Here is a 27,454-nt window from a genome sequence, read left to right as displayed (position 1 = left end):
ATTTAATCCTTTACATTTTGAACATTATTTGACTTACACTTTAAGTTTTACTACATGTTTTGCAATACTGTACCTACATATGATTATGGCTATAAAGTACAATTGAATGAATTTTAGAGTCAGAAAGAAAAAAAGATGGCATTGAGTTTGATTAGATTTATGAAGGGTTGCAGTTTACATTTTTAAGTTTTACAATATAAAGTATCAAACACAGACTCCAGAGTCTATGGCCTGTTCTCTGGAGTTTAATCAAGTTTGACACTCTAATCTAACCCCACATTATTGTATCAGAGGAGATGAATGTCAGTAAAATGGCACGGATAGTAACCTCACTGTCTTCTTTTCTCTCTCCATCCCTCTCCTCCTCCTTTGTCTCTAGTGGTCCATGTCCCTCGTTCTATTTTTAGCCCGCTGGTGGAGGGATCCTATATTTTTAGTAACGATATCAATAGTCTACAGCACACTCTGACCTCAGGGCATGAGCAAGAGGGGAGGAGGGGAGGGGAGGGGAGGAGTGGGGGGGGGGGGGGGGTGAATGAGACAGTGAGGCGAGATATAAAGAGAAGAGAGAGGAAGAGGAAGCAGCAGTGAAGAAGAGGGATGATATTGTGTCACAGTGACAGTGAGTGATGGACTACACACACACACACACACACACACACACACACACACACACACACACACACACACACACACACACACACACACACATACACACACACACACACACACACACACACACACAAAAAAAGACTCCTGACAGGCAACTCTGGAGGTTCAGTTATACAAAGTCAAATACTCTCAAGGTTGGAGTAACGGTGAGGCTGAAGAGTTGAAGTTATCGACAGCAGATGGATATCATGTTAAAAAACTAAAAAACTAAAAGATGTATCTTTTGAAAAAAGTGTCATTACATGTTTTTAATTATATTTTAGAGTTACTTTTTTAAAGACCCTTTATCTGACACTCAAAAATGTTTCTAATTTAATTTTGCCTTCACATGAGTTAAAAGAAACAATAAAAATAAAAATCACATTTGAGTGATGTTTTTGTATTAAAACAAAAATATGTGTTATTTAAAAATGTGGAGGCATGACTTTGAGGAAACACTTATATAGATTGATATCTGTAAAAATTCAAATGTGAGAAAACCTGTATGCCCTTTATGACATCCCTCTTTCACTGCCTGAACAATGTCAGCAGACACATAAATACAAAGGTGATATCTTTTTATAAATATGAGCGTGGAATTTGATCGTAACACAAAAGCAGAGGCAGCAACAAACAAGACATGATTCTCTTATCAACAGACACCAGCGTAGGGGGTGGGGGGTGGGGGGGGTTATCTCAGAGATAATAGCAACAACAGTAAATCCTGACATGATTTATAGTGAATGACACAAAATAATGCAGTAAAGGATTTACAGTGCAGCAGCGACAGGAAAGACAAACAGAGAAGAAGAAGGAGAAGAAGAAGGAGAGAGATGAAGGGCAGATAAAGCAGAGGAGAGGGAGGGAGTTAGAGAGGAGTTGATGAGATTTTAATGTGAAGGTCAACTTGTTATAACTGAGATCTCTGTGGGGATAGTAATCCCATCATGATGCTCGAGGAGGGGGTGGGACCAACCGGAGGAGGGAGTGTGAAAGGAGGAAGAGGAGGAGGAGGAGGCAGTGAAAGTGAGATGCCTGAGAGGTGGTTTTGCTGGTTCGACAACTACAGTAGCAGAGTAAATAGAGGGGTCAGCATCTTCTGTCTGTGTGTGCGTGTGTGTTTGTAAGAGTGTGTGTTTGTGTGTGCACATGTTTGCACTTCTGAGTGTGAGTATGTGTGAAAGTGAGGAAGAGGGAGCGAGCGTGACAGAGAGAAGCGTGTGGAGGAGACAAAGCGAAAGGCTGTGCATGTTTGTTTTTCAGAAGCTTCACACAAAAACACTTTGGCTGTCACTGGTTAATGATTTTTTCAGTAGTGTTTATTTCAATGCTTGTTTTTTTTTTCTCCAGCACATGAAAACAGGAAGTTAGCTCAAGAAACAGATACATAAATGCATAAATCCTCTATTGTATTATCTTTTATTGAGTGCATATCTATTGTATTGAAGTGTTGTGACATCAGCTCAGACTTACTGCTCTAACAAGTGACTGTTGGCCACAGCTCTAGTGACACACACGTAAAGGAGATTTGTGATCTCGCTCTTCTGGATGGGAAACAGTTTATGGTTAGCAAAAATCCATAAAGAAAACAAATCATAAAGATGCTTTAAAAGAAATTAAAACATATGTCTGCAACTGGTTTGTGAGATAGGAGCACTGAAATGAGTTATTAAACTGGACGTTTGCAGCCACCTGCACTGCTCAGATAATGTTTAAAGACAGCGCTGCAATTTTTTTTCCATGTATTGAACAGTCCCAGTAAGCCTCACTTTTAATTACCCCTGAATCAATGCTGTGACTTCGTCATTACACAGCAAAAAAGCTTCATTGTATATCACATAGATGACAACATTCCGGCAAAAGCCTCGTCTTTCAGACAGAGGAAATACAATAAAGGGGCACATTTACTAAGACTGCAGAAAGTGGGCTTATTGGACTATAGTTATGAGTAGAAAATAGTAACAGATCAACAGAAAGATGCAACTGGATCTGCGGCGGTAATGTGATAATAGTGTAGCAGAGTGGGCCTGAGCTTGGGGGGCAGCACTGCAGCCTACACTAACTGTCACAGTAACTGTGCTGGCCGTGTTGTTTCAGGCTCTCTGCGGGTCATCTGGGGTCACTGGTGTGACGTTTGAAACCAGGGGTTGGGCCAGGCCAGGGGAACATGACTGAGCTGCTAGTCTAAACCAAAAAGGAAAAAGAGGCTACTAACTGACTTGCTTGACGCAGAATCACTCAACTGTGCAGAAATTCAATGTTACAGTGGAATAAACCTGTTAAGAGACATTTGTAGTCATGTGTTTGAGCGGCTAGTGACTTCAAAGTGAAAAGGAGAAACCTGACTTCTGGAGAATTCAAAGGGGGATTTAAAAGAAAGGAAAGAGTTTTCAATACACTGCCTGTATTGGTTATACATGAAATCTTCTTCGATCATCTACGCTATAGAAAACTAGTTTTCCGAGCATTTCATTCTACAGACATTGCATGCAAATAGTTTCATTTACCAGGTGCATACTACAGTACTCTTCAATCACTCTATCAAGTTAAGGAATGTCTTACAAAAACTTCAGGATGCAGCTCTACAGAATAATACCATCTTTCTGTGTCTATCGAGATTAAACACATACATCAAAGAGAGTGCATGAAATAAGAAGGTGTCTTGGCATTGTCATGTAAACAGAATTTGGTTATGAGATGTGTCTTTAATAGTCATGTTGAGATTCTTCTGTTATAAAAACTACTATTTAAGGAGACAACAGGGTAGTTGGGGATGCCACTTGGAGCGGAGCTTGTTGTAGCCGTTTTCAAACCGCAGTGAGAGGCGAGGGGGCAAAGTCCTGGGTTCAGGAAGGAGAAGCCCTCGAAGTCCTCCTGGTTTATAGCTGCTAGTATAGTCTGGGTCTGAGGGAGTGAGCACTGACGGAGCTGCCGTGAAGAGACTTGTCGAAATTTTCACCATTTTTCCGCCACTAAAGAACAAGAAGAAGGAGATTAGAATGCAAATTCACACTTTAATACTGATTGCAAACACCATTACCTCCCACCTGACTAACATAAAAAGAGTTAAAACTATAAAAAACCTCCACCTCCGTGTTTCTTTTTTCTCACCCACACCCTCGTTTTCTCTCTCAGGATCTCTCTACCAAACCTACTGTAGGAAGAAAGCAGCTCACGCCTCTTTTCCCTCCTCCTTTACAGTGTATGACAGCCGCTCTGCTGCATGATATGAATCTCATTTGGCTAATGGGGACTGGCCTCTAACCCCTGAGCTCACTCAGCTCACCTCACCATTTGCCAGCAGGGCTGCAAACTGGTGTGTGGTGGGCTAATGATGACATATATTAGCATATGGGAGGAGTAGGCAGGACCCAAAGGCCAGAGGCTCCTGTCTATTATGACTGTTCTGTCTCTAGGTATAGCAGCAAAAAAGAGAGGGGGAAAGAGAGAAAAGAGGGGAGACGGAGGTAAGGACAGGGACATTTGAAAGAGGGAAAAAGAAGACGGACTGAAAAGGCCAACAGACAGAGAGCGGATGCATTGCTGGGAAATGAAGGGACAGGTGGGAGTTAGAGAGAGAGGAGACAGATGGCATAAAGTGACAGCTTCAAATCCCTTAAAGTGTCCTGAGAGAGACTGAGGATAAAGTAAAGAAAGAAAGTGGAAGTAGAAAGGTGAGTGACAAGAAAGAAAGAAAGAGTGAAAGAGAGAGAGAGAGAAAGAAAAAAAGAAAGAAAGGAGAGAAAAAGAAAGAAATAAAGTCAGTAAATTGTGTAGTCCATCTGTTCCACTGACAGTTCTGGGTATGAATGGTGTTTGGAGCTCCAGTCTCTCCAGACGGTCCCAGTCAATCCAACGAAAGAAGGGATGTTCCCTGATCTCTTCACTCTGCGTCTTCTCCTCCACCTAGACGCTTGGCAGGATGCTTCGTTAGGAGCTTGGGAAAAAGAGGATAAAGAAAAGAAAAATATCTTGTCAGTCACAGGACACAGGTGTGTGATTTCTGTGTCTGAAACAGTTTTGCTGTAAATGTCATCAATGTGTATGGAGAGCTTTGCTCATTTAAAAAACAAAAACTAAATTTAAAATATTTTTCAATTCCTTTTACTTTACTTTTTTCCCGGATTTACATTTGCATTTATATTATTTGTGATCAATGAGGTTAAGATAAGAATCTTTAAGCATGTTAGCTCAGCTTAAGAATAGTAACAGTAAAAGTAGCAAGTCATATCACAAATAGTAGCAGCATATTTTAATCTTCTCTTATTTGTTTTCATGTTTTCTAAAAAACGGGACAAAAGCCAACGTTTAACGGTATGTTGTTTAAAGGCCGTTTATGTGCAGGAGTACTCCTTAACAGTCATTCGGTTTAACCCACTGAGATGATCATTTTTCCTAAAAACACAAGGAGGTATAATTTAAGTGAGCTTAAGACTCTCTGGAAGACAGACAGGTTTGTCCCCCTGTTTACAGTCTTTTCTAGCAGCCATTAGCTTGTTAAGCCCAGCTAATGGCTGCTAGATCTAGCTGGATTTCTAACTGGCAGATATGAAAGTGGTTCCATTTTTCACCCAGTTCTCAAATTGAGAAAAAAAGGCATTCAACTATTCATTTACAGGGTCCAAAGTTTGAACAGTTAAGCGTTTTGGGATAGTATTCTAATATGTTTAAGAAATGAAATGTGAGAAAATGTCAATTAATTTAATCTTAAATGTCTTTGCTCAACGGTATACGAGTTAGAAAGAAATGAAGTGGTAACTTACTCCCTTGCAGATAGCGACAGCTTCACGAGAGAGACTTTTGGGGGTACGAGACGCTCTGCTCCATGATGGACTGAAACAGCTCCTCCTCATCTATACCATCAAACGGTGGCTGGAAGGGAAAAGAAAGTGAGAGAGAGAAATGAGGAAAAAAAGGAACAATAAAGACCTGAGAGCAAATTAAAGGCAAATATATTGAAATGGAATTCTTTCAAAAGTCTTTTGAAGTTATTACAAAGGACGAGTACTGCAGGCTTTAACGTCTGTGTTCACGGGTATATTGTGCGGATTAAATGTTACCTGTCCTGCCAGCATTTCATACAGCAGTACTCCATAGGACCACCAGTCTACTGCTTTATCATAGGGCTGATATGCCACAATCTGAAAAGCATGGAGAGAAAATGGATACAGGGGAGTGAGATAAGAAAGTAAAAGTAGACAAGCTGCGACAGAGAAGGCAGTAAAGCTGTGGCAGCTCGGATGATTTGCTGCTGCCGGAAAGAGGCAGAAATAAAAAAGCAGTGTGAGAAAAAAGTGAGAGCACGGCACAAGTGAGCGGTTAATGTATGAATGATCTCATAATAAGAAGAACATGACTTTGGGTTTGTGTGTTTACATGTGTTTGTTTCCCTGTTTTGTGTGTGTGTTTGTGTGTATGTGATCCTGTGTTTACAGGAAGGGAGGTGGGAGGAGCACGAGGGAACAATTCCCAGCCCCTAGGGAAATATATTGTATCCCCTCCAAAATGGCAGATGCAAGAGAATCAATGGGTGTTTACATAAGCCAGTCAATACCCAGGGGTGCCATAGCATGGTTTACACTTTCAAAGAAACACGTCACATCTTCTCTCTCTCTCTCTCTCTCTGTCTATCTCTGTCTCTCTCTGTCTCTCTCTCTCTCTCTCTGTCTCTCTCTCTCTCTCTCTCTCTCTCTCTGTCTCTCTCTCTCTCTCTCTCTCTCTCTCTCTCTCTCTCTCTCTCTCTCTATAGCTGTCTAGAAGAAGTTCCAAAAAATTACTGAATATCACCTTTTGTTTTTTCTCTGTCTCTCTCTCTCTCTCTCTCTCTCTCTCTCTCTCTCTCTCTCTCTCTCTCTCTCTCTATAGCTGTCTAGAAGAAGTTCCAAAAAATTACTGAATATCACCTTTTGTTTTTTCTCTGTCTCTCTCTCTCTCTCTGTCTCTCTCTCCTCTCTCTCTCTCTGTCTCTCTCTCTGTCTCTCTCTCTCTCTCTCTCTCTCTCTCTCTCTCTCTCTCTCTCTCTCTCTCTCTCTCTCTCTCTCTCTCTCTGTCTCTCTCTATAGCTGTCTAGAAGAAGTTCCAAAAAATTACTGAATATCACCTTTTGTTTTTTCTTAAATCTAATTTCTTTGTGGCTTTTACAGGGACACACATACATTGTTATTTAAAGTATTTGTAAGGCAAACATGCAGCATACAGTAATAATGTTTTGTATCTCAAAAATGTGCACAAATCAAAAACACCTTAACCTCCATAACAGCTGTTTCCAGCCTAAATTTTGCCTTAAAAATACAATTTTAAGTTAGCTTGCAGGAGTGTGTTTTTCTCAGGGGAGCTTTACACCTTAAGTTATACAAAAAAACTGCATATACAAGGTTTCTGAAGGACAAGGGGGGGATTACTATGCACGTTCAGATAACACAAGCACACACACCACTGCTAATAGAATCATGGGAAGTTAATTATTCAAAAATGCTGACAAGGTCAAAGAGGACGGAGGAGAAGAGAGGATCTGCAGCGAAGCAACTCACTCGTCTTACAGTGATGCAAAACAGGTCAAGCTAATGAAAAGGGGAAGACAGGGGTGAAACGAGAGGAAATGAGGGCTCTGAGGAACAAATGAGGGGAGTTCAGGACCATGAAGTGAGGGCAGCGGGTTCAGGGTACCTCAGGGGCGATGTAGTCGGGGGTGCCGCAGAAGGTGCGCGTGGTATCGCCTTCGAACATGCCCTCCCTGCACATCCCGAAATCAGCTATCTTTATGTGGCCCTCGCTGTCAAGCAGCACGTTATCCAGCTTCAGATCCCTGAGATGAAAGGAGACAGATCACATGGCATGAATCATTTTGATAGATAACATCTTTATAACAGTCATTAGCTATAAGAGACACAGATAAATCTGTTTCACGTCTGTTGGCTGGGTGGTGACAGCACCAAGCTATAGGTCTTGTTAGTCGAGTGTCCCACTCCTCTTACCTGTAGATGATGCCTTTGCTGTGGAGGAAGAAGAGGCCGACAGCTATCTCTGCTGCATAAAACCTGGAGAGAGAGGGAGAGAAGAGGAGGCGTAGGGTGGAGGACGGGGGTCACAACTAGTTGTTTTATCTTGCAGAAGAGGTTTGTCAGCCAGTATAGAGGGGAATGGGGCTGAAGAGGGTGATGAAAGGGAAAGTAACCAAAAAGATGAAAGGCGGAGTGATGAAGAAAGAGATCTGGAAATGAGCAACAGGGTAAGAACTAGTTTGAGATGATTGATCAAAGATTATTGATCAGATGAACAGCCAGAGGGGGGGAAACGTAGATGGAAAGATGAGATTGGTGGGAGGAGAAAGTCGGGGAAAAGGGAAGGGGGCCTCGACTTGAGTTGATGATTTCTTGATGCCTCACTGTGTATAATGAACAAAGCAAAGAGACGAGTGTGTATGCAAAAGAACAGAGAGAGGCTGGAAATGACACGCTGCAGATGAGGACTGTGATTAAAGGCAAAAGAAAAGAGCTTTTTGACTACATACGCTGCGTGAGGCTCTTTGAACTTGCCGACTATCTGAATGTGGAACATCAGGTCTCCGCCGTTGACATATTCCATCACATAATACAGACGGTCCTGTAGGAAAAGCACACGGACATACCCGCTCTCCATACATAATCACCTCTGTGTCTGTATTAAAAAGCAATCTGTTAAAACCTCTCCTCCAGGACACAGGGCCTTGTTATAGAAAGCAAGCTAATTATTGAATTTTATTAATGAAAACTCAACTCCTGGGAGGACTACGCTGCCAAAATGTCAGGCAGGTTTATGGACAATTTGATGGAGGTTATCCCAGTGTACCCTCTATACACACACACACACACACACACCTCAGTTTGGAAAGCGCAGTAAAGCGATGTGAGGAAGTAAGGGCGAGAGGAAAGCGCTAGAACCCTCCTCTCCACCAGGGCGCTCTCCGTGTCCTCGTCCTGAAAGAGAACGTCTTTCTTCAACACTTTGACGGCGAACAGACGCTCGCTGCCTCGCTCCTCAGCCAGCAGCACCTGCAACGAAACACAGAGAGGAGAGAAAGTTACTCTTACATTTTAAAGGAGTATCTGCATGTACTTAACTGCTATAAATAATCACAAAGTCTATTTATAGACAACACTAAACCGACCAGAAGGGAAGCAGAAAAAATAGGAGGATGAGTGCAACAGCTAAAAATCCTTCTTTTAAGCACTTCTTTTAAAAATGCCTCACAAAGTCGGCATACAGCAGCTTGTGCATCAAACCAGGAAAAGTTTTTTTTCAACATTTCTTTGACACAAAGTGCGTTCAAAATCAACAGTGTCTGTCCCCCCAGCTTCTTCTCTAGCTCCAGATAGAATGATACATGTACTGTACAGTAACTCTGCCAGTACTGAACGTTTTTTAGGTCATTGTGTAATGAGTGACAAGGTGCTCCAGTTAGCAGAACACTACTTCTGCTGTTTTATTAAATTGAAGTGCTTTTGAGGCATATTTGCAACACTTTAGAGATTTCGTGGCTGACAGTCGGATCGAATCCCAAACAAGCCCCTTACCCCTAGTTTATGTGTATGGGTGACTTTATTTATGCCCCCTAAGAATGGCACCACAAGGGGTAGGAATAAGCACACCTAGGAAATGTTATACGTTTGATTATTCCATATTTTTCAAACTTCTTGTAAGTTACACAGAAATAACTGTACTGTTATTTACAAGCTGCACTCCACGAAAGTTTCTACTCACAACATAAATAACACATTCTGACATGCTTGTTGTAATGACCCAGTTACATTCCTTTGCATCAACACAACACAAGGACATTTCACTGGATGTTTGACATCTTGCCTGATTATTTGCAATGATTTGGGTCTCCACTTGTGCTGCGTCAAATTGCAACGAATTATAAGTTATAAGATTTCTTCTGCCACTGTATTCTGAGTCTCAATTATGCTTGCTCTATATGAGAAAAATATGCAATGCGCTATTTCATTGTTCAGTATTATCATGACTCTATAAAGTGGGATGAATACATTCATATTAAAGAGTGCATAATAGCTAGAACTCCTGCTTTTCTTTATGTGTTTACACAATAATATCTGTGTTTGAAACTTGAACATCCTGATTCAAAAATAAATCCAAAAAGCAATTTTTAACATCAATTAATCTGAGGGTAGCTAATAGCTAGTTTTAGCTTCATCTGACTGCATCAAAACTGTGTAAAAGCATGGCCTTTATAACCAGGGCTCTGTCTGATACATGATATGTACATGCTGAGTTTGAAAGTACTGCTCGTTTACTTGAATTTATTTTTCTAATTTTATTGCGATAAATTCAGACTTTTGTAATGTGTTTCTTGTAAATGCTCGTATCGCTATAACTATGAATTTATGTTCAACTGAGCAGCCCTCGTCATGGATGATCACAAATCCTCCATCCACAATAGAGATGGGACACATTACCCTCCTCATGAGAACTCAAAAGAAAGCCGTTGGGAAAAGTTGGAGAGAAAACCTTAGAGCCAGGCCAAGCTTGTTTCAGATGCTCAGTATTGAAATGTGTGTATAATCACAGGACAATATAGTAGTGCAAGAGAAAAGAGTGATCACATGAAACGGACGGATGCTTGAAAAAGATCATTCCTGTGCACATGTATCTCATTGTGCAATAACTGAAGCTGAGTTTAATTAAAGCTTCTCCACATCTGAAGGTTTCCACACACATTATTGTGTCATGAATGAAACGCAAAGCGGCTCTCGTGATTTTATCAGACATTTAAAACACATTCGGTGGCTATTTCACACTCCTTTGAAATCGGCTGCTATGGGTGGACATAATGATGCTGTAATTTCCTCCACTGAGAGCTGCATGAACCAGGATTTAGCGTGGTAAAGATATGGTAAAGAGCAATGGAAACTGCTGACAACAACACTGTTTCAAATTGCCTGGTCTAACCGCAGCGCTGTGCTGTAATGGTCACTCGCCTGCTGAGAGCTCATTTTACTTTCATATAGTGATGAATGGAAGAGAACTTTACTCGGTTTCATTCTTCAAAATTCAATGCGACTACATAAAGGGGCTTGTGAAGGAGGCTGTGTTTCTATATATACAGTATATGTGTGCATGTATCAATGAGCTCCCAGTCACTGAGAGAAATCCTGCCGTCCTCTTTGTTTCATGCTCTTCCCCGAGGTCTCAAACTAACTCCCATAAAAGTGGGATACATCACCCTTCAGATTATTACAAATCTCACGAACAGTCACATGTACTGTCTCCTCTTTTTCCGCTCATGTTATCCCATTTCCTTTTGGTCATTTTGTCACTTTCTGCTGCACAGTAATCCTTTTCTCTCTTTCTATCTCTCTTCCTCACTTCCCCTCAGTCAGCAGCCCCAGGGTCTGTCTCTCCTTTCTTGGGTCCTATTTTTTCCCCTCACATCTTACGTAAGTCGAGTCTATTTCTCCTGTCCTCTGTAGACTGCTCTGACAGTTATGAAACAGCACAGGGGGATTTCAGAGGAGGAAGAAGGAGGACTCGAGACTCCATTCTCTTCATTATGCCTCATCTGCTGGGGAATTAAAGAGAGAATGGAGAGCAGAGGCTTGCTTGAAATGAACACCTCCAGGAGGACTGTCTGTGCCTGTCTTTGTGTCATGTAGGAAGCCAGCCCAAGCTCACGACTGCTGACAGCACTGAAGAAGCTAAGGGTTAAATGAATCATTTGTAGGAGAGACAATGAGCATGTTAGTATAAAAGAGGGTGTTTCTCTCCTGCCTTGCTCTATCCTGGAGCTGCTGAATGAAATGCCACTTGAAGGTCAAGTCCATCAATAGAGGAAACCATTTAAAGCCAGGAATAATCTGCGTTGTCTTAAGCATGAATAGCCTCTTTGATTTCTGTTACAGCTGTTGGATGAGAGGTGCTGATTGAGTGTAGAATAGATGACATTTCCTCTCTGTGGCTGCTGTGTTTACCTTGCCAAAGCTGCCTTTGCCCAGCACCATAAGGAAGTTAAAGTCATGGATGCCCACTTTTACTTTGGCTGGGCCCGGTTGGTGGATAGGTTGGCAGGATGGCACAGGGGTAGGAGACAGGGCCACTGGGAACCCTTCAGACAACGGGATGGGTATCGCTTGAGGCAAAGAGGGGGTTATAGCATCTGGCTGCGGCTCCTGGAGAATCAAAGTGGAAAGATTTATTTTTGAATGGAGGTACACAGTCCAATAGACACACAAGACCTGAACACCAAACAAACAAACTTCCTACCCCCTAGTTAAGGACAGAGTCAGCCAGAACAATCATGCACCCTGCTGGAGACTGTGGGTAACAGAGAAGGAAGGGGACTCTATATAATTTATTATCTAATTATTTAGCTTCAACTCCAGACATTAATCTTCTGGGTTTTTCCACCCTTGATAGAATAGTAAGTTAAACATCCTCCTGACCCAGAGTGAGCAGTGGCAGCTGCTGTTTATTAGATGTAGATGGAATTATAAGCCGATAAAGGCCTTGCCAAGGCCCGAGGATAAATGGTCAGTCTCAAGGTACAAAATAAAGGCCTGCTCCACTTGGTTGGATAGAGATATAAATATCAGCACTGACTTATGGTTCAGCCTGACGACCGACTGATGGCTTATTTTTGTAGCTAGTTTCCTACCTGCAGGTCGGGGTCTGGCACAGGGATGTTGTAGTACTCTCCCTCATCCTGAGCCAGCAGTTTGAACCAACCGCTGATGGGACGCCTGAAGATCTCGCTCACTCCAAATGACAGCGCTCCCATGAAGTCATTCCTGGACGTGCGGTCCCAGTCCCACACCTCCACAGACAATCTCCTGTCCCATTGGTGACCTCGCACTGAGCTAGAGAGATAATCACCTAAGCTCAAATCACTGGGGAGGGTTTGCTTATTGTATTAGCAACACAACAATGCACAAAGACACAAGAATGATTGTATTCCAGGTGTCTCGGGAAATTTCCTAATATACTGAACATCAGAAACCTAAGGGCAACATTTTAACACTGTTTTACACATTCAGGGACCGTCAAACCTTTATTCAAAAGTCTATTCCTCATCTTTCAGGATGCTTTCAATTAGATTTAAGTATACAAGGACTCACAAGATGAAACTTTCGTTCCAAACAGGGTTGAGTGTTGAGCGGATGGTCTTGGTTTTCTGTTTGCTGTGGCTCTTTGGGTCTGGAATAAGTTTCAGTTTCACATATGGGTCTGAAAGGCCGTTTGGATCCATAGGCATTAGGTTACGAGCCTCCCGTACTAGAAAATAAGATAAATAGCAAAGAGAAAAAGGAGGAACAAATCCTTTACTACCTATAAAATCATGTTTTAAAAAAAAAAAAGAAAAAAAAAAAAGATCTCTTTGTCTTCTTACCTGTGACGTAGACATCCTCTGACTCTCCTTTAATGGTCAGGTGGATCCTGCCTCTCTTCTCTGTGTGGTCCTGGCCGCAGAGGCTGGGAACACTGGTCTCACACCGTCGATGGACATTCATGTCACAACCTCATCGTAGAAGATACACACACACAAACACATCAAAACACATGCAAATGAGCCAAAATGGAACATGCATCATAAAATACGTCGTAAGAAATGGCGATTCCAAAATAGTCTTGTAGGCTGTCATAATGCTTCCTCTCTCTATGGTTTCAATCCGACAGTCAAATACAAATTTGATTAATAACGGGAAGTTTTGGACAAAGCATCAACTTACATTAATTCCCAATAGACTAACCCCAACCTTAACCATAACCCAGCACATTTCTGAACCCTGATCCAAACCACAGAGGAGCAGTTCATCAACTATCCCATGAAGTAGGACATCAAACTGTCACACTGAAAATAAACAATTCTGTACACTTCTCTTGCTAAGCATCACTGATGTTATAGAAAAAAACATGTTTCTATCTCTCTGAAACTTTGCTAATAAAACACTTGACAAAGGTTCGGAGGGACCGAAACGTTGTGATTTATTTCTAATAAACTGGTGATGCTCAGCAAGAGTAGTGTACAAGATTTTTTTCTTTTCAATGTTATAGTCTTGATTAAGAAAAAAAAATCTGAACTCTCATTTTAAACCTATAATTATAATCAATTAGTATGTTGTTATTTTTGAATGCTGTTTTTATCTCCTTGTACAACTGACGTCTCCTGAAAACACTTTAATGTTGTGTGTGTGTGTGTGTGTGTGTGTGTGTGTGTGTGTGTGTGTGTGTGTGTGTGTGTGTGTATATATATATATATATATATATATATATATATATATAACTGACCTACTGACCTACAACGCGATCATTACAACTACTAACTACACACAGATTTATCCCACTCAGGTGAAACTCACAGGTACATTTCATGCCCTGGTGTATGAGTCCGTACAGCAGCGAGCCGCAGTGATCACAGAAGGTGGGACTGGAGTAAGTTTGGACCTTAAATGTGTGTCGACTCTTCAGGTCCTAAAATACAACGGAAACAATCTGCATTTAGAACGAGTATAGGAAAGAGACAGTGAACACACACACACACACACACACACACACACACACACACACACACACACACACACACACACACACACACACACACGGTATGATTAGTAGAGATGTTGAGTAGGGTATTCATGGACAAGCCAATTAGATTTCTCTGCTGGGAGAGGACATAAATGAGAGTGCATCTTAGCAAGGCTGTGTTTGAGTGTATATCAGTGTGTGTGTGTGTGTGTGTGTGTGTGTGTGTGTGTGTGTGCATATAGGTGTGTGTATTCTTTGCAGAGAGAGATGAATCATTTTTATCTCTCTTCACTGCACTGGACCCCACACACCACCTTCTCCCAAACTGTTTTCCCTCTGTCGTCCCTTTGAGCAGCTATTTAAAAACTCTGTCACCCATATTCTCTTCCTGTTTGTGTGTTCCCCTCACTCTCACACACTAAAACAGTCCCATACACACACATGTTCCCCGTGCCCTCATTTCTGGAGCAGTTTATTTGGACAGCAAGGAAACAGTGAAAATGTCTTTGAAAGCAACAGAGAAGAAAACTGAGCCAGTCTTTCTCTCTCCCCTGTAATTCTCCTGTCTTATCAGTACCTCCTACCCTCCACCTGTACACACCCCCCCCTCCCTCCAGTCCCTGTCTCCAACTCCTTGCATCTGCACGGCCTTGTAGCATGACATGACACGAGACGTCACAGACGTCACAGACGTCACACAGCTGACAAGGCTGCATAATGCCAAGGATGTATGGACTGACAGATGAGTCATGCACACGTGATACTGGCAACTAGCTGATGGCTAAATATGACGAAGGGGTAAATCATGCCTAAAATGGAATACAAAAAAGGAAAAGGGATGAAAAACAGACACATCTGCTCACATCTGGATTTGGGCCCGCCACAGAGCCAGGACAAGTGAAGGTCACGAACTCATGACATCTTTTGTGGACCACAAAACTGCAAACTAGAGAAAAGACAGAGAAAGACATTCCCCACCCCCAAAATAGTCAAGTCATGCTGAGAAAATCATCCAAGAAAGATTTTACACTGCAGGAAAATTCAATAACTTGGTTAATCTTTACCTTGACATTGGAATCCCTGTTTGCCAATGCCCCTGAGAAAAAAAAAGCACTTGGATTAAGACACGAATGCAATCTTCTCTACTTCTCTTTAAGGTGAAATATTTTGCTTGTGAGACTGTTTCTCAGCCAGAAGAGTACAGATAATGCTGCCAAGACTAAGATAGGGCAACTGCATTATTGTATTCTGTATTTAAACCAAGATATGCAGACAGAGGAAGAGAATAAAGTCTGTCTAATAAAAAAACAAACTCCACTACCTGTGTAGACTTGATAAACAAGGTAATTATGCATTAAGTTTGAGTATCTTTCCTTATAAGCCACACTGCTGACCAGGTCAAGTGGAATAGTTTCAATTATTGTCTCTCTCACACACACACACACACACACACACACACACACACACACACACACACACACACACACACACACACACACACACACGCATAAACACAATGCTCCTGTTTCAAGAACTGCGGTGTTGGCTCGTTTCCAGTATCTCCTTAGAGCTTTAATTGAATAATTAAAGCCATTGATTGAGTAAAGAGTCCACTCAGCGGCCTGCCTGCTGTGAATCAAGTTTTGATTAGGAGGTTTAGAAAAAGAAGATGAACGAGAAGCCGCCAAGAGCTCCTCCACAATCATCCTGCAGAGGCCCGGGGGTTCATAGGAAAACTGACCATAATCACTGATCTAAAATCAGTTCACCATCTGGCTAGGTAATAATTAAAGAGAGAGCTGCAGAGGGTAATCTGATCCTTGATCAGCATTCAACAGAAGCCTCTGTAGGCAAAATGAGGTGTATGTATATTTTTGACCAGCAGAGAGCATTAGAGAACCAGAGATGGGTTTAAGGGAATCGGCAGTGTTGCTGCCTGCACAGATATCAGAGGGAATTCACTACATTTTTAAATTGAATGATGCATTGAAACATCTTTCTGACACAAGCCATTCAAAAACAGGTGCCATTCAAAAAAACATCAGAATATGAATCCTCAATACATCCTGGGCGATCTAGCATTGAGTATAAAATTACAAATAAATAACGTAAAAGAAATGCAACACATTCAAAAAGAATCCTTGTCTTGGCAATGGCCTTTTTTCAGGTTCATTTTCTGACATGTTACAGTTGAAAAACACAACTGTGTAAAACAAAGTTTTAAAATGGATACAAAGTTACAAAGTTTTATGATGTCTGGATTGCATTTAGAGGCCTCAGTTTCAGGATATGGTGTATGCTGACTCACCGTTACACTGTCATGGCTAACTGAGACACTTGAGCAGATTATTTCCATCATTCATGAGTAACGCCTGTGCATTCCCTACTATGACAGTGTAGTATATAGATGTATAATGTACCATTATATGCACTTATTCAGGTCTTATCTGTGTGTGTGTGTGTGTGTGTGTGTGTGAGCACACATGGCCAATAAAGCTGATTCTGATTGTTAAAATACATCTTATTTTAATGTTGGCATGGCACATTTTGATTCACATCACCCTGGCGCTGCACACAACGACAATGCGTATGTTTGTGTGGTCTGAGTCAGATTGAGAAGACTGAGCAGAAGGCCTGCCAGCTGATATTCAATCATGACACTAGTTACTGAATGGTAAGTAACAAAACATGATACTATCAACATAATAGTGTTAGCTATGCTATATTGTTTATTAGATCATATGTAGATCATCTACTGCCCATTACTCTGGCAGCTGGAACTGATGTCTGTAGTCGATAACTGTGCATTTAATACTTTGCCAAAGGACATCACCATTACTCCTGTGATAGGGTTAAATGATCTGCCTTATTTCCATAATGAATACCAAAGAGTAACTAAGTCTGAATCAGAAAGTTATGGAATAAATGGAAAAATATGGAATATATATATATTTTAGTTTCTATATGATGTATACAAACACTAAATTACATAGTTGGATGGCTAGTTTCTTACTCTCCACAAATAAGATTTTTAACTGTGACACTGATAACATATTTTTGTTTTGAGTAAATCCCATTCAATTGATGATTTAAAAAAGCCATAAAAGGAACAACCAATTCCATTTTAGTGTCTGATTAAACAAGATATTTACGTTTCAACCATCTTTCCTTAGTCTTTAATTAATCCAAACATCCCTACGAGGGCTTCCACACCCAGGTTGAAATCTTGCATGAAGGAAAATAGTTTTCACCCTGAGCTAAGTGCTGCTACTGCAGCCAAGACAGCAGCCAGTTGGAGAAATGTCCTGAAAGCTTCCCAGAGGCTGCTGGCACACACACCGCCCTGCGTCCGACATACACCCCCACCATATGTCCAACACACGCAATCACACATTTGCACTGCACACAGAAAGATTCACACATACACAGCTACTGTTTTACTAGATGAAACGAGCTCCATGCACGACTGTCTCTTTGGTGGATGCATTTCTGAATGACCAGTGAGGTGCCTGCATGTCAACGGTCTACACAAACAAGAACGATGACTCAATTGGTCCACACATGTAAGAAACTAGCATTTTTAATGCTTTTTTTAAACTTCATTCTTTTTTTCAGAAGATCCTATCCACTGCATTGACCTGTTAATACTTTGCAGATGAGTAGTTGGTAAAGAACATATCATCTATGTACAGCTTTGTTACAACACATTCTTCATCTTATAGTTTTCCATTTTTGGCAGGATTTATCCAACAGTTATCAAACCGTTTATTTGTTTTGAGAATTCATTCAAATTTTTTTATGCTTTGGCTTCACTGATTTGACTGAATTCTAGTTTACTAAATACTATGAGTACTATAAGCCTGTGAACACATTCATCATTATTCTTGCTCTGCAGGAGCCTCCAAAAGCCTGAAAAACAGTCCTCTAGCTTACTCAGTATAGCAGGATCTTTTGAAAATTGCTACTGTGCAGCATTATAAGAATGAAACAATCCGGCATATTTTATCTTATTCCGTCCTACAGACTAATAGTCAGGATATTAGAGTTAATTTAACTATTGTTGTTATGATCTGGCCATTCCAACTTTCTTTTCACACTTAAGTATTTTTTTCAACAGAAAACAATAGCACAGAATGGCAACACGATTGCCAGGCATTATGAGATTTGAAATTCCCAGATATCAACTTCAGTTGGAGATTTTGCACAGGAGGTCTGTCTCACACTTTAGAGTAGTTCCAACTCTACAGAAGTGACTTGCTAAATAAATGGAGTAACGCTTTAATATCTGAATAAATCCTCCTACATTGCTACCCCTGTGAGTTTGTACATGTAAAAAATAAAAATAAAGTGATGTGCATACTGTATGTGTTATTCTTACATGTGGTTGCACAAAGTTCCTAAATTAATTCCTGTATGGTGTGGGCTGCATGTGGAGGTGAGGTTATGTGATGAGGTCAGTGTGGTGGCTACACAGTGTAGGCTGTTTCTTCAGCAGGAAGCTCGAGCTGGTGGAAGAAAGAAAACGTTCCACGAAAGTCAAAGTCAGATGGAGTAGTGGGATGCCTGAGGAGGCGGCTTATGAACCGACAGGGTTGGTATCTGTGAAAATGTGGGGCTGCTTGTGTATGTGTTTGTGTGTGTTACCATATGAAGTCGGTGCAGTGGCTGCAGAAGGTGGGCTGTTTGAAGAAGCGGGCTGTGAACTGATGGTCTTTCACCTCCACAATCCTCTTGTGTTTGAGCGCTCCCTTCCGCTGGAACACGGGCACTCTGGGTGGAGGGGAGAGCGGCGAGGGTAGAGGGGAGGCACCGGGGGAGGTCACCAATGTAGGGGACGCCAGTGTCAACGGTGAGAGGGAAGGGGGAGGGGAGACCGGGGTGGACATGATGCCTGGAGGATACAGTAGAGAAAGAGAGAGAGGGAGGGAGAGGATGATGAGCGTCAGTAGATAGGGTATTGAGTTGTACAGGAGAGAGACCTTGAAAGCAGGAGAGGGAGGAGTGAAGGAAGCAAGGACAGGGAGATGGAAGATGAGGAGAGGGAGAGATGAAAAGAGTAATGGGTCATTGTTGAGACAGGAGTTGTATTAATGGCACATGGGACCTAGGGTGGGGAGCGGTGGAGGAGTGACGTGAAGGAGAGAAAGTTCGAGAAAGGAAGAGGGAACCGGAAGTGCAAAGGAAGACGGAGGGAGCGCATGAGTATGATGGAGAAAATAGATGTGTAATGAGGGAGACATGGAGGTTAATTCACACACAGAGACAGAACGCTCCTCCGAGACGCTAAACGATTATTGCAACTCTCTGTGTGTCCCACATACTGCCTGTCCATTTAGCCCCTTATATCTCCCTCGCAGCTATGAATACAAACCCCCCTCCAGCCCCTAGCCGTCATGTCAACTGTACCTCCTGTTGCCATGTTAACAACACCCCCACCACCTGCTCCAATATTAGAGGATGTATCCTTCCCTGACTTCCTCCCTGCCCTCATAAGAAAGTAGTCCCGTTACCGAAGTAAAGTTTAAACTAGAAAAATATGCATCGTTTATGTCTAAAGCAAATCAGGTGTGCTGAAAAAATAGTGCAAAACGCAAATATTACACAGAGGGATTGTGGTTGAGGTTCTTGCATACTAATAAATGATAAATGAAACAGCAACAGAGAATTAATGTATAAAAAAAGACTATTAAAAACATGTTAAAAATGTGATGCAACAACGGTGTTTTAGGAAAGAAGCAGGGAGAACTCAAAAGGATAAAAGAGGACAATGATAAAAGTCACAGTTCTGACTATTTAGTAAAATAATGTTATAAATAATTCAAAGAAATATGTTCTAAAATTGCTTTGACCCATACAGCAAAGATGAAAAAAGACACAGTACCTTAATTTGTGGTGGTTTTGAAGTAAAGGCGTGACTTAAGGACAGCTTTTTTCTCTTACTCTCCCCCTCTTCTTCTCCTTGTTTGGCTCACTTCAAAGGAAAGGCTAAGGTGTCACACCTGTAGCTGGTCACCTCAAAAAAAAAAAGGAAAAAGAAGGAAAGAAAAGGCAGCAGCAGATCTATGGCAGGTAAGAAGAAAAGGATCAGCCAAAATAAATGAAAGAAAAAAACCTATTACAACAAAAAAAAAGAGAGCAACAAGCTTTTGGCAAGATTCAAGCTTTCTAGGAACCAAAGATAGAAAAGTGAAGTGGTATATCCGTTAACCCAGAGGCAGGGTGAGGAGGAGGACGAGATAGAGAGGTGGTATTCTCTTTCCAAGATTGGTTCTCTTTTCACCAAGTAGAAGATGATGGAGATGGATAGAGAGCGAGAGATGGAGAGAGAGTGAAAGAGAGAGAGGGAGTCAGAAAGAGAGAGGGAGAGAGAGAGTGTGTGTGTGAGAGAGAGAGAGAAAGAGAGAGAGAGAGAGAGAGGAGAAAGATTGAGGGGAATAGGCAGCGATTCATTTGGAAATCTGGGTTACTTCTCTCAGGAGAGGGTGAGGAAGAAGGACGGATGAGACAGAAGATGCCATTTTGCCATTACCGATACAGTATGGAGAAGCAAGTGCCAACTGTCCCTCAGTTCCTCTAGTGCCAGAAGGAGAGAAGAAAGGAAAAGAAACCAGAGAGCGTGCAATCTGGAAAAAAGAACAAAAGATTCAGAGGAGTTAACAAATGGCTTGTTAAGCAGAGCTAACACGGGAAAGAAACCGTTAGAAGTCTTGGGAGTTTGCAGCAGATCCAGATGACTGAAGGATCAACAGGCCTGTAAAATGAACATCTCTGTTAATCTTTTCTGCAACAGTTAACAGTATGTTCACTGCATTTCCAATTTGTTCTGAGATCAGAGCAAATGGTGAAATGATAACACAGCTCCACTGTGCACAGAAACCAGGTCAGCTGAGCCTGATGGGAAGAGTAGTTTTCAAGAGAGAGGGGTTGTATGTCCATTGATTGCCCACATACCGTCAAGGCGACACACACACACACACACACACACACACACACACACACACACACACACACACACACACACACACACACACACACAATTTTATCGCTAAGAAACACACTGCATTGACTGGTCTTAAAGATATAGCTCAACTTTTGTTTCTTGCAGAGAGCCAGAAGAGAAAACTGCTAACACTCTCATGTCGAAAGCAGGTCAAATTTGCTTTTAGCGCGCCAGCACATGGTTAGTTTAGCTTAGCATAAATAGACTGTTAACAGGGAAACAGCTTAACTGGCTCTGTTACAGCGACAGAGGAACATGTTACATCCCTTTTGTTGTATAAACAACAACTTGCTCTTTTTCAGGGGGAGATGTGCCAGCCTGTTTCTTGGCTGGAACCAGTTGCCAGGCAACTGACAGAGACTGGACTACTATAACGTGTTAATTAGTGGGCTTTGGGGTGCTGGTAGACTGATTTATTTTCACCTTTGGATAGAGTGAGGCTAGGTGTTTCCCCCTTCATGCTAAGCTAAGCTAACCCCCTGCTGGCTTCAGCTGTGAATTTTAGAGATTTGAGGATGACATCAATCTTGTCATTCACAACTCAGCAATTAAATAAATAGGCATGTATCCATAAAAGAAAAACAACTGTCCCTTGAACCCTACAACATACTTTGTGGAGACCTGCTGTTTGTCCTTCATTATAAGATGAGTCCCCATTCAGCGACTGTGGTAACAGATGTTTGTCCCTGAAAAATATGTAATACAAGTACACACATTCACACACAATTAATCACACTCCGTATGTGCACATGCTCTATGGACAACCTTGGGCGACGAATGCAGCAGGTGGGAGAGGGGATGAAGGCAGGCAGGGGACGAAGGGGTGGATTGGAGTGGGATGGAGAGACTGGTAGAGGGAGCGAAGGGTTGAAGGTCTAATTAATGGAAATGTAGGTTATTAGTCTCCTGATGAGGACACTGGCAGAGAATTAATTAACAATTATAATTAGCAAGATTGTTAGAGAGCAAAATGGTGTCAGCCAGCAAGATAAGAGCAAGCTATTGTGCATATGTGTGTTATGTCTGTGTGTGTGCTGGAGCCTGTCATTATTACGTGTGGTTAAAAAAAACAGCTGTGAAAACATGCCCTATCTGACAATGATATATGTCATTTCAGCATTAGTCATGCAGAACAAGCAGCTGATTGGAAATGATAGGGTGCTTTCCTTCAAACAAAGCAGACCCTTCTCTACAAGAAAGTCATTTCTGACTTCATTTTCTTGCCCATAATCAGTCTTATCTTGAATGAATCATGTTCTTGTTCTGTTGTTGCAAATACATGAGGAACATGTCCTCACATAGTCAAGAGAAAGAGGGGAAAAATATGAGTTGTTGACCATCCACTCCTCAGTAATCGGGGCATTAAAAAACAAAGCACATGAATGGGTCGCAACACTTCCTCTCCATGCGGTGTGATGAGTAAGCACTTGTAGCTCTTAAGTGTCTGTATCAGTCTATGTTGCATGCCTTTCAGAGCATGTTTAACACTGTTTGATTCTGGGCCATAAAAGCAGACGGCTGTGCAGCCAGCAAATGATACATTAAGGCTGTAAACCAAGAAGACGTGCACATGCTGAACAATGGAAAAACACAAAGATGCTGCAGCATGATTAAGAGCAAAGGCACAATGAACTAAAACATAGACAGAAGGGAAGATACCAGTATGGCAGGTAACAGCATACTGGAAAAGGAGGATACATCAAAATCACAATCTGTGCGTTATAAGCGACTTTACATTATAACCTTAATATGATGGAATCTGGAAGCTGTTGCTGCCACTTCTGATCATGAGCACTTTCCATAGCTAGCTCCCCTCCCCTTTTCTCTCTCTACAGATGGCTATCTTATTATTTCTGACCATGGCTTAATGAAACAGAAAATTCTCCTGCGATGGGATCTTTTTTTGGGAGAGCAATCAGCACTTCACCAATTACACGCATCCATTATCGTCTAACGAGCGCTCACTCGTATCAAGCACAGGCTTCAACCTGGCTGGCTGGCTTCCTTTCTCCTTCAATGAAATTAAGGCAAACTGACTTGCCTAGCTATTGTTTGTGGAATCAGGGGAGAAGTGGTGTCTGAGGTAATCATATCGGCTTTTTAATGAAGAATGGTCGGCTATGCTATAAGTAGTCAGATGAGGCACTTAGCAGGCAACCAATGCCTATCAACATGGCCTACAACTATCAATACTAAAGCAAAACAGGCTCCATTTATTTTTTACTGCTGACCTGCCTCTCGTTACAACAACCAATACTGCTTAAATTCATCACATAAAGTCATACGCATGGTTTACGTGTGACATAGATCTAAATAAAAGGATGGGGCTGGGATTGGTTTGTTTAAAGGGCACTTATTGCCCCAAAGCACTCCAGTTCACTACAGTCCAGTTTGTTACACACTAGCATGGTTCAATTATTTCTGCAATTCCATTGGCAAGTTTTGGATTGTACCACTAGTACTACTCAATTCTGTTCTTTTTGTTCGTCACCCCTCTGTTATGGTACATAGCACACTGAATCAGGACTTGAAGGTTAAGAAATAAAGACTTTAGAACATTGATGATAAAGAGAGTTTTCACTTCTTGCATGACATACAGAAAAACTCTATGCTAGCCAGGCGTGACCGGGCAATTTGACAACAGGGAATACAGCACCGGTGTGGTGTTTTTGTCAGGTTCGGCTGAACCCCTGAAATCTCCTGGCTATGATACTCTGCCCCAGGCTTGAAAACCTTGACGTCCCTGCAGCTCATAGCTCCTGTGGTAGTTCAAGGTGTAACCACCAAATACCCCTAAATGCTCTAAGCTGTTGCATGAAGGAAAGTCTGCTACTTGTTTATTTTAGCTCAAACTTTTACCAAAATAACTTGAGAAACTAAGAACTGAAATCAGTTAATATAATTGTTTTCCCCCTACCAACTTTTAATTGTGTTTGCATAGCAGTTTATGAGACCTTGCACAAGACACATTCTTCTCTGAAGGTGTGTGTCTTGCCTCTGATTTGTCATCTGATAAACACTAAATAATTCAGAATCAGAGCTTTGAATATATCTTTCATGCCTTTTAAACAGTGCTCTGCCTAGGGGGATGGAGAATTCAGTTATAATCAGTTTTTGCAGGTTTTTTTTTTGGTTTTATGGGTCTTTTTGTTTTTGAATTTGGCCTGTTTATTCGCTCAACAGGTGCACTTAATGTATTTGTTTAGGCTCCGTGGCGAACATTACTTAATTTCGTTGCAGAAGCTGCACAGTATTCCCCCTAATGGAACCCTATTAAATTCATTCAATTAATATTTTTTACTAATAGTTGCCTTTTAACATTTGCATATTGACATCACCATTTTCCTCTTGGTCTCAGCTCGTGCTGTTGGGTTCTTGTGTTGCCTGGGCTCTTATGATGGTTCTTGTGATGGTCGGGTTATATATGTCTGTTGGGTATCGTGCACTTTGGGTTCTTTTCTGTTGAATTGTATTTAATTATTCTTAGTATTTTGCATCTGTTATATTCTTACTGTTGTTAATGTTCTTCTGTGTTTGGTTTAGTTTGCTTTGTTCTTGCTGTTTGTCAAAGCACTTTGTAAACCTGTGTTTTTAAAAGGTGCTATATAAATAAAGTTATGATTATTATTATTATTATTTTGTTGGCCCTGTGCTTCTGGCCACCTGAAAAATGTAAGTCCAACAATCACTTTCATTTTATCTCTGTTATTTTTTTCTCTACTAGCTCCTGAGGGAAATATCCTGCTCTTTAGCTCTAAATGCTCCACTCACCCACTAATTGCTAATTGTGTTGGTCTGTTTTTGGTGCAGAGCAGAAAGGATACAGAGTTCAGTTTAAGGTCTTAAAAAACTACGTTGTATAACAGCTACACACAAAAACTGTGTATTAGAGCAATGAGAGTGAATAAAGAAAATCAAAATAGCCAGCTGTTAAACAAAAGCAATAGATCCATTATTAATATTAAAATGTTGATTGTAGCTTCTTTTTTTTTAAGACAAGTGCATTATTATTATTTCTTTTCTTTTTTTTCAAATATATCTTTGCATTTAATTAACACAATTTGTTGTGATCAATTCTTCAGTTGTGAACTAGGTAGAGTAATACTTGTGTTTAGTGGATTGAGATTCCACTGCAGGTGCAGATACAGGCCTGGAGTATAATTAGATTGGGACCATGGCCAAGCCAATAGATCATCTACTAACATGAGCACAACAGGCATGTGAGCTGAAGGAATTACTATTCACAGTATGTGCAAAATACTAACAAGAACTCAAAGCGTCAGCTGTAGGCTGGAAAAGCTTTCGTACTGCTGCGGGCAGGAAGAGGAGGTTGTTACAAAATATGCTCAAGGGGAAGGATGAAAGCAGGAGGGCAGGAGAATCAGGGTAAGAGGGGCGATCGGATAATGAGGCGAGGGGAGAACAAGGTAAAGTCTTAGGATATCTTAATCTTCTTCCCTGTTTCTAGGATGAATTCCCTTTCGGCTGGTGGCACACACACATGCACACACACATGCACTCTCTCCTATAAATGGAGGCAAACAAGGATGTAGTATGAATAATTATTGTGTCCCAGATGTGATGGTAATATTGCTTTAAACATATTTTTGCAGCACAGCGAACTTCTGTTTCTGTTGAAGTCACTGCTTTATCTTAACAATAAATAGCTTTGTGGGCTTACAGTTCTTATCACTTGACATTCTGGCAAAAGGAAAATAGAGACAAATCTATCACAAGGTTATACAAAAAAGTAAAAACAATGGACTTACATAAAATCTGCAACTCACCAGACAACATTTTTTATCATAGAACTTTTTTTCTCTTTCTCTTTTTGGCGCGAGAGAGAGCTAGGATTAAATTAAATCTCAGATTCCATCTATGGGTTTGCTGCTTTCCTCAGTTAAGACTTCCACTGTAGGTATGAAGACTTAAAGATTTCAACATGAGCTCTGGGTAGTGTGATGGCCAATTTTTGCGTACATACTGTATAGTACAAACAGATAATTCAACTGATCAATAATACAATACTAAAGATATTTTTAATAATCTAGAAAATATTTGTGATTTGTTTTTCCTCTGCTGGGTGGTGGATGTGATGGATGCAGCATGGCTACTCTCAAAACATCCACACAAATCCTTGTGAGAACCAATTTGCAGAACCTTGCATCGGAAATTGGTTTTACAATATTATTATACTCTGTGCTCATCATAATGACACACAGATTATAAACTACAACCATAAATCAAAAGCATGCAAACATACATGCATGGTTGGAACTGCATGTAACAGTACCAAAAGACACATTTGGGTATCTTCTCTCTCACACACACAACACCACACAAACAACAAGTGCGATATAAGGTGTGGTTCACTTAGTTAATTTCTCCCTGGTAGTGGTCCTGTGTGGCTCATGTGTGGAGAAAGCGAGAAATTGGCTGTTTAGCTCGGACAAAAAAAAGGCATGAGATGAAAGGGTGCTCGGGTGTTTTTTCTACTCCAGAGATCAAGCCGATGAGTTGTAGAACCCTGCAGCACTGCACACATGATGAAAGAAACAGTGCTGTCCTTCCACATGTACTGTACATGAACAAGTATAAAGCATTCGATGAACATATAGATTTAACTTCACGTTACATTTTCATGAACATATACAAGAAAGACAACAGGACAAAAAAAAGTAGGTGAAAGACTTGATCAGTATAGTGCAGTAGAAATGGAAACCCTCAGGGACAACGACGACTTAAAGGAAGGGATAAGCAGGGATAGAGAAGAGCAGGGCGTAAATGAAATGACAGAGTCAGTCTGAGGAAATAGAATTGGAGGTAAGTAAAAACAGAAAGGTGAAAGGAACCTCTTATTGGCAAAAACTGAGTAAGATGGAGGCTGAGGGGTGTAGTAGCATGGGGGCCACTGCGCTGCATAGCAAGAGACGTCGCTCATGCCGCCACAGATAGACAGGACGAGAGAGAGACAAAGACAGAAAGAAAGAGATAGAAAGTGTTAAGCCTTGCGCTGCAGACATGCGTTACAAATCCCCAGGGACCCAGTGGCAGATCAGTACAGGATCAATCTGCTGCACCTCAGCAGGGACGCGGCGCACTTCTTCCATTCCCACACACTGCTCATGAGTGTGTGTCACCCTACTGTACGTGTGTGAATGCCTGTTTATGTGTGTGACCGTGGAGCTTGAACAGAAATGACTGAGGACCGGGAGGTTCTGTTGCAGGGAGAAAGGGAGAGAATGAAGCAGGTGGGGGAAAGCATTAAACAGATAGATAGCAGGG

At 41.3% G+C, this 27,454-nt stretch overlaps 2 protein-coding genes across 2 annotated transcripts in view; both read right to left on the bottom strand.

Annotated features, from left to right (window-relative positions):
• Positions 1-1,948: 1,948 nt before the first annotated feature.
• Positions 1,949-20,513, bottom strand: prkcg (protein kinase C, gamma). The gene is given in 22 exon segments (XM_020646731.2): positions 1,949-3,494; positions 3,496-3,546; positions 3,548-3,592; positions 3,594-3,623; positions 4,447-4,536; positions 4,538-4,588; positions 5,415-5,456; positions 5,458-5,523; positions 5,712-5,792; positions 7,318-7,456; positions 7,626-7,688; positions 8,162-8,253; positions 8,508-8,681; positions 11,619-11,816; positions 12,302-12,503; positions 12,762-12,918; positions 13,034-13,162; positions 14,004-14,115; positions 15,033-15,115; positions 15,234-15,265; positions 18,814-19,060; positions 20,051-20,513. Coding segments are annotated over 21 exon segments (2,115 nt in total). The 5' UTR covers positions 19,056-19,060; positions 20,051-20,513; the 3' UTR covers positions 1,949-3,458.
• Positions 20,126-27,454, bottom strand: part of LOC109993686 (glutamate receptor ionotropic, NMDA 2D) — a 59,904-nt gene continuing 52,575 nt past the window's right edge. Inside the window, exon 17 of the transcript XR_010666814.1 lies at positions 20,126-20,792. The gene's annotated coding sequence lies outside the window, so the exon portion shown is untranslated. The remainder of the gene's footprint in view (positions 20,793-27,454) is intronic.

The sequence above is a fragment of the Labrus bergylta genome, chromosome 8 (assembly GCF_963930695.1).
Source record: "Labrus bergylta chromosome 8, fLabBer1.1, whole genome shotgun sequence".
NCBI lineage: Eukaryota > Metazoa > Chordata > Actinopteri > Labriformes > Labridae > Labrus > Labrus bergylta.
The sequence above is the reverse complement of the archived record's forward strand: the minus strand, read 5'-3'. Positions and strand labels throughout refer to the sequence as shown.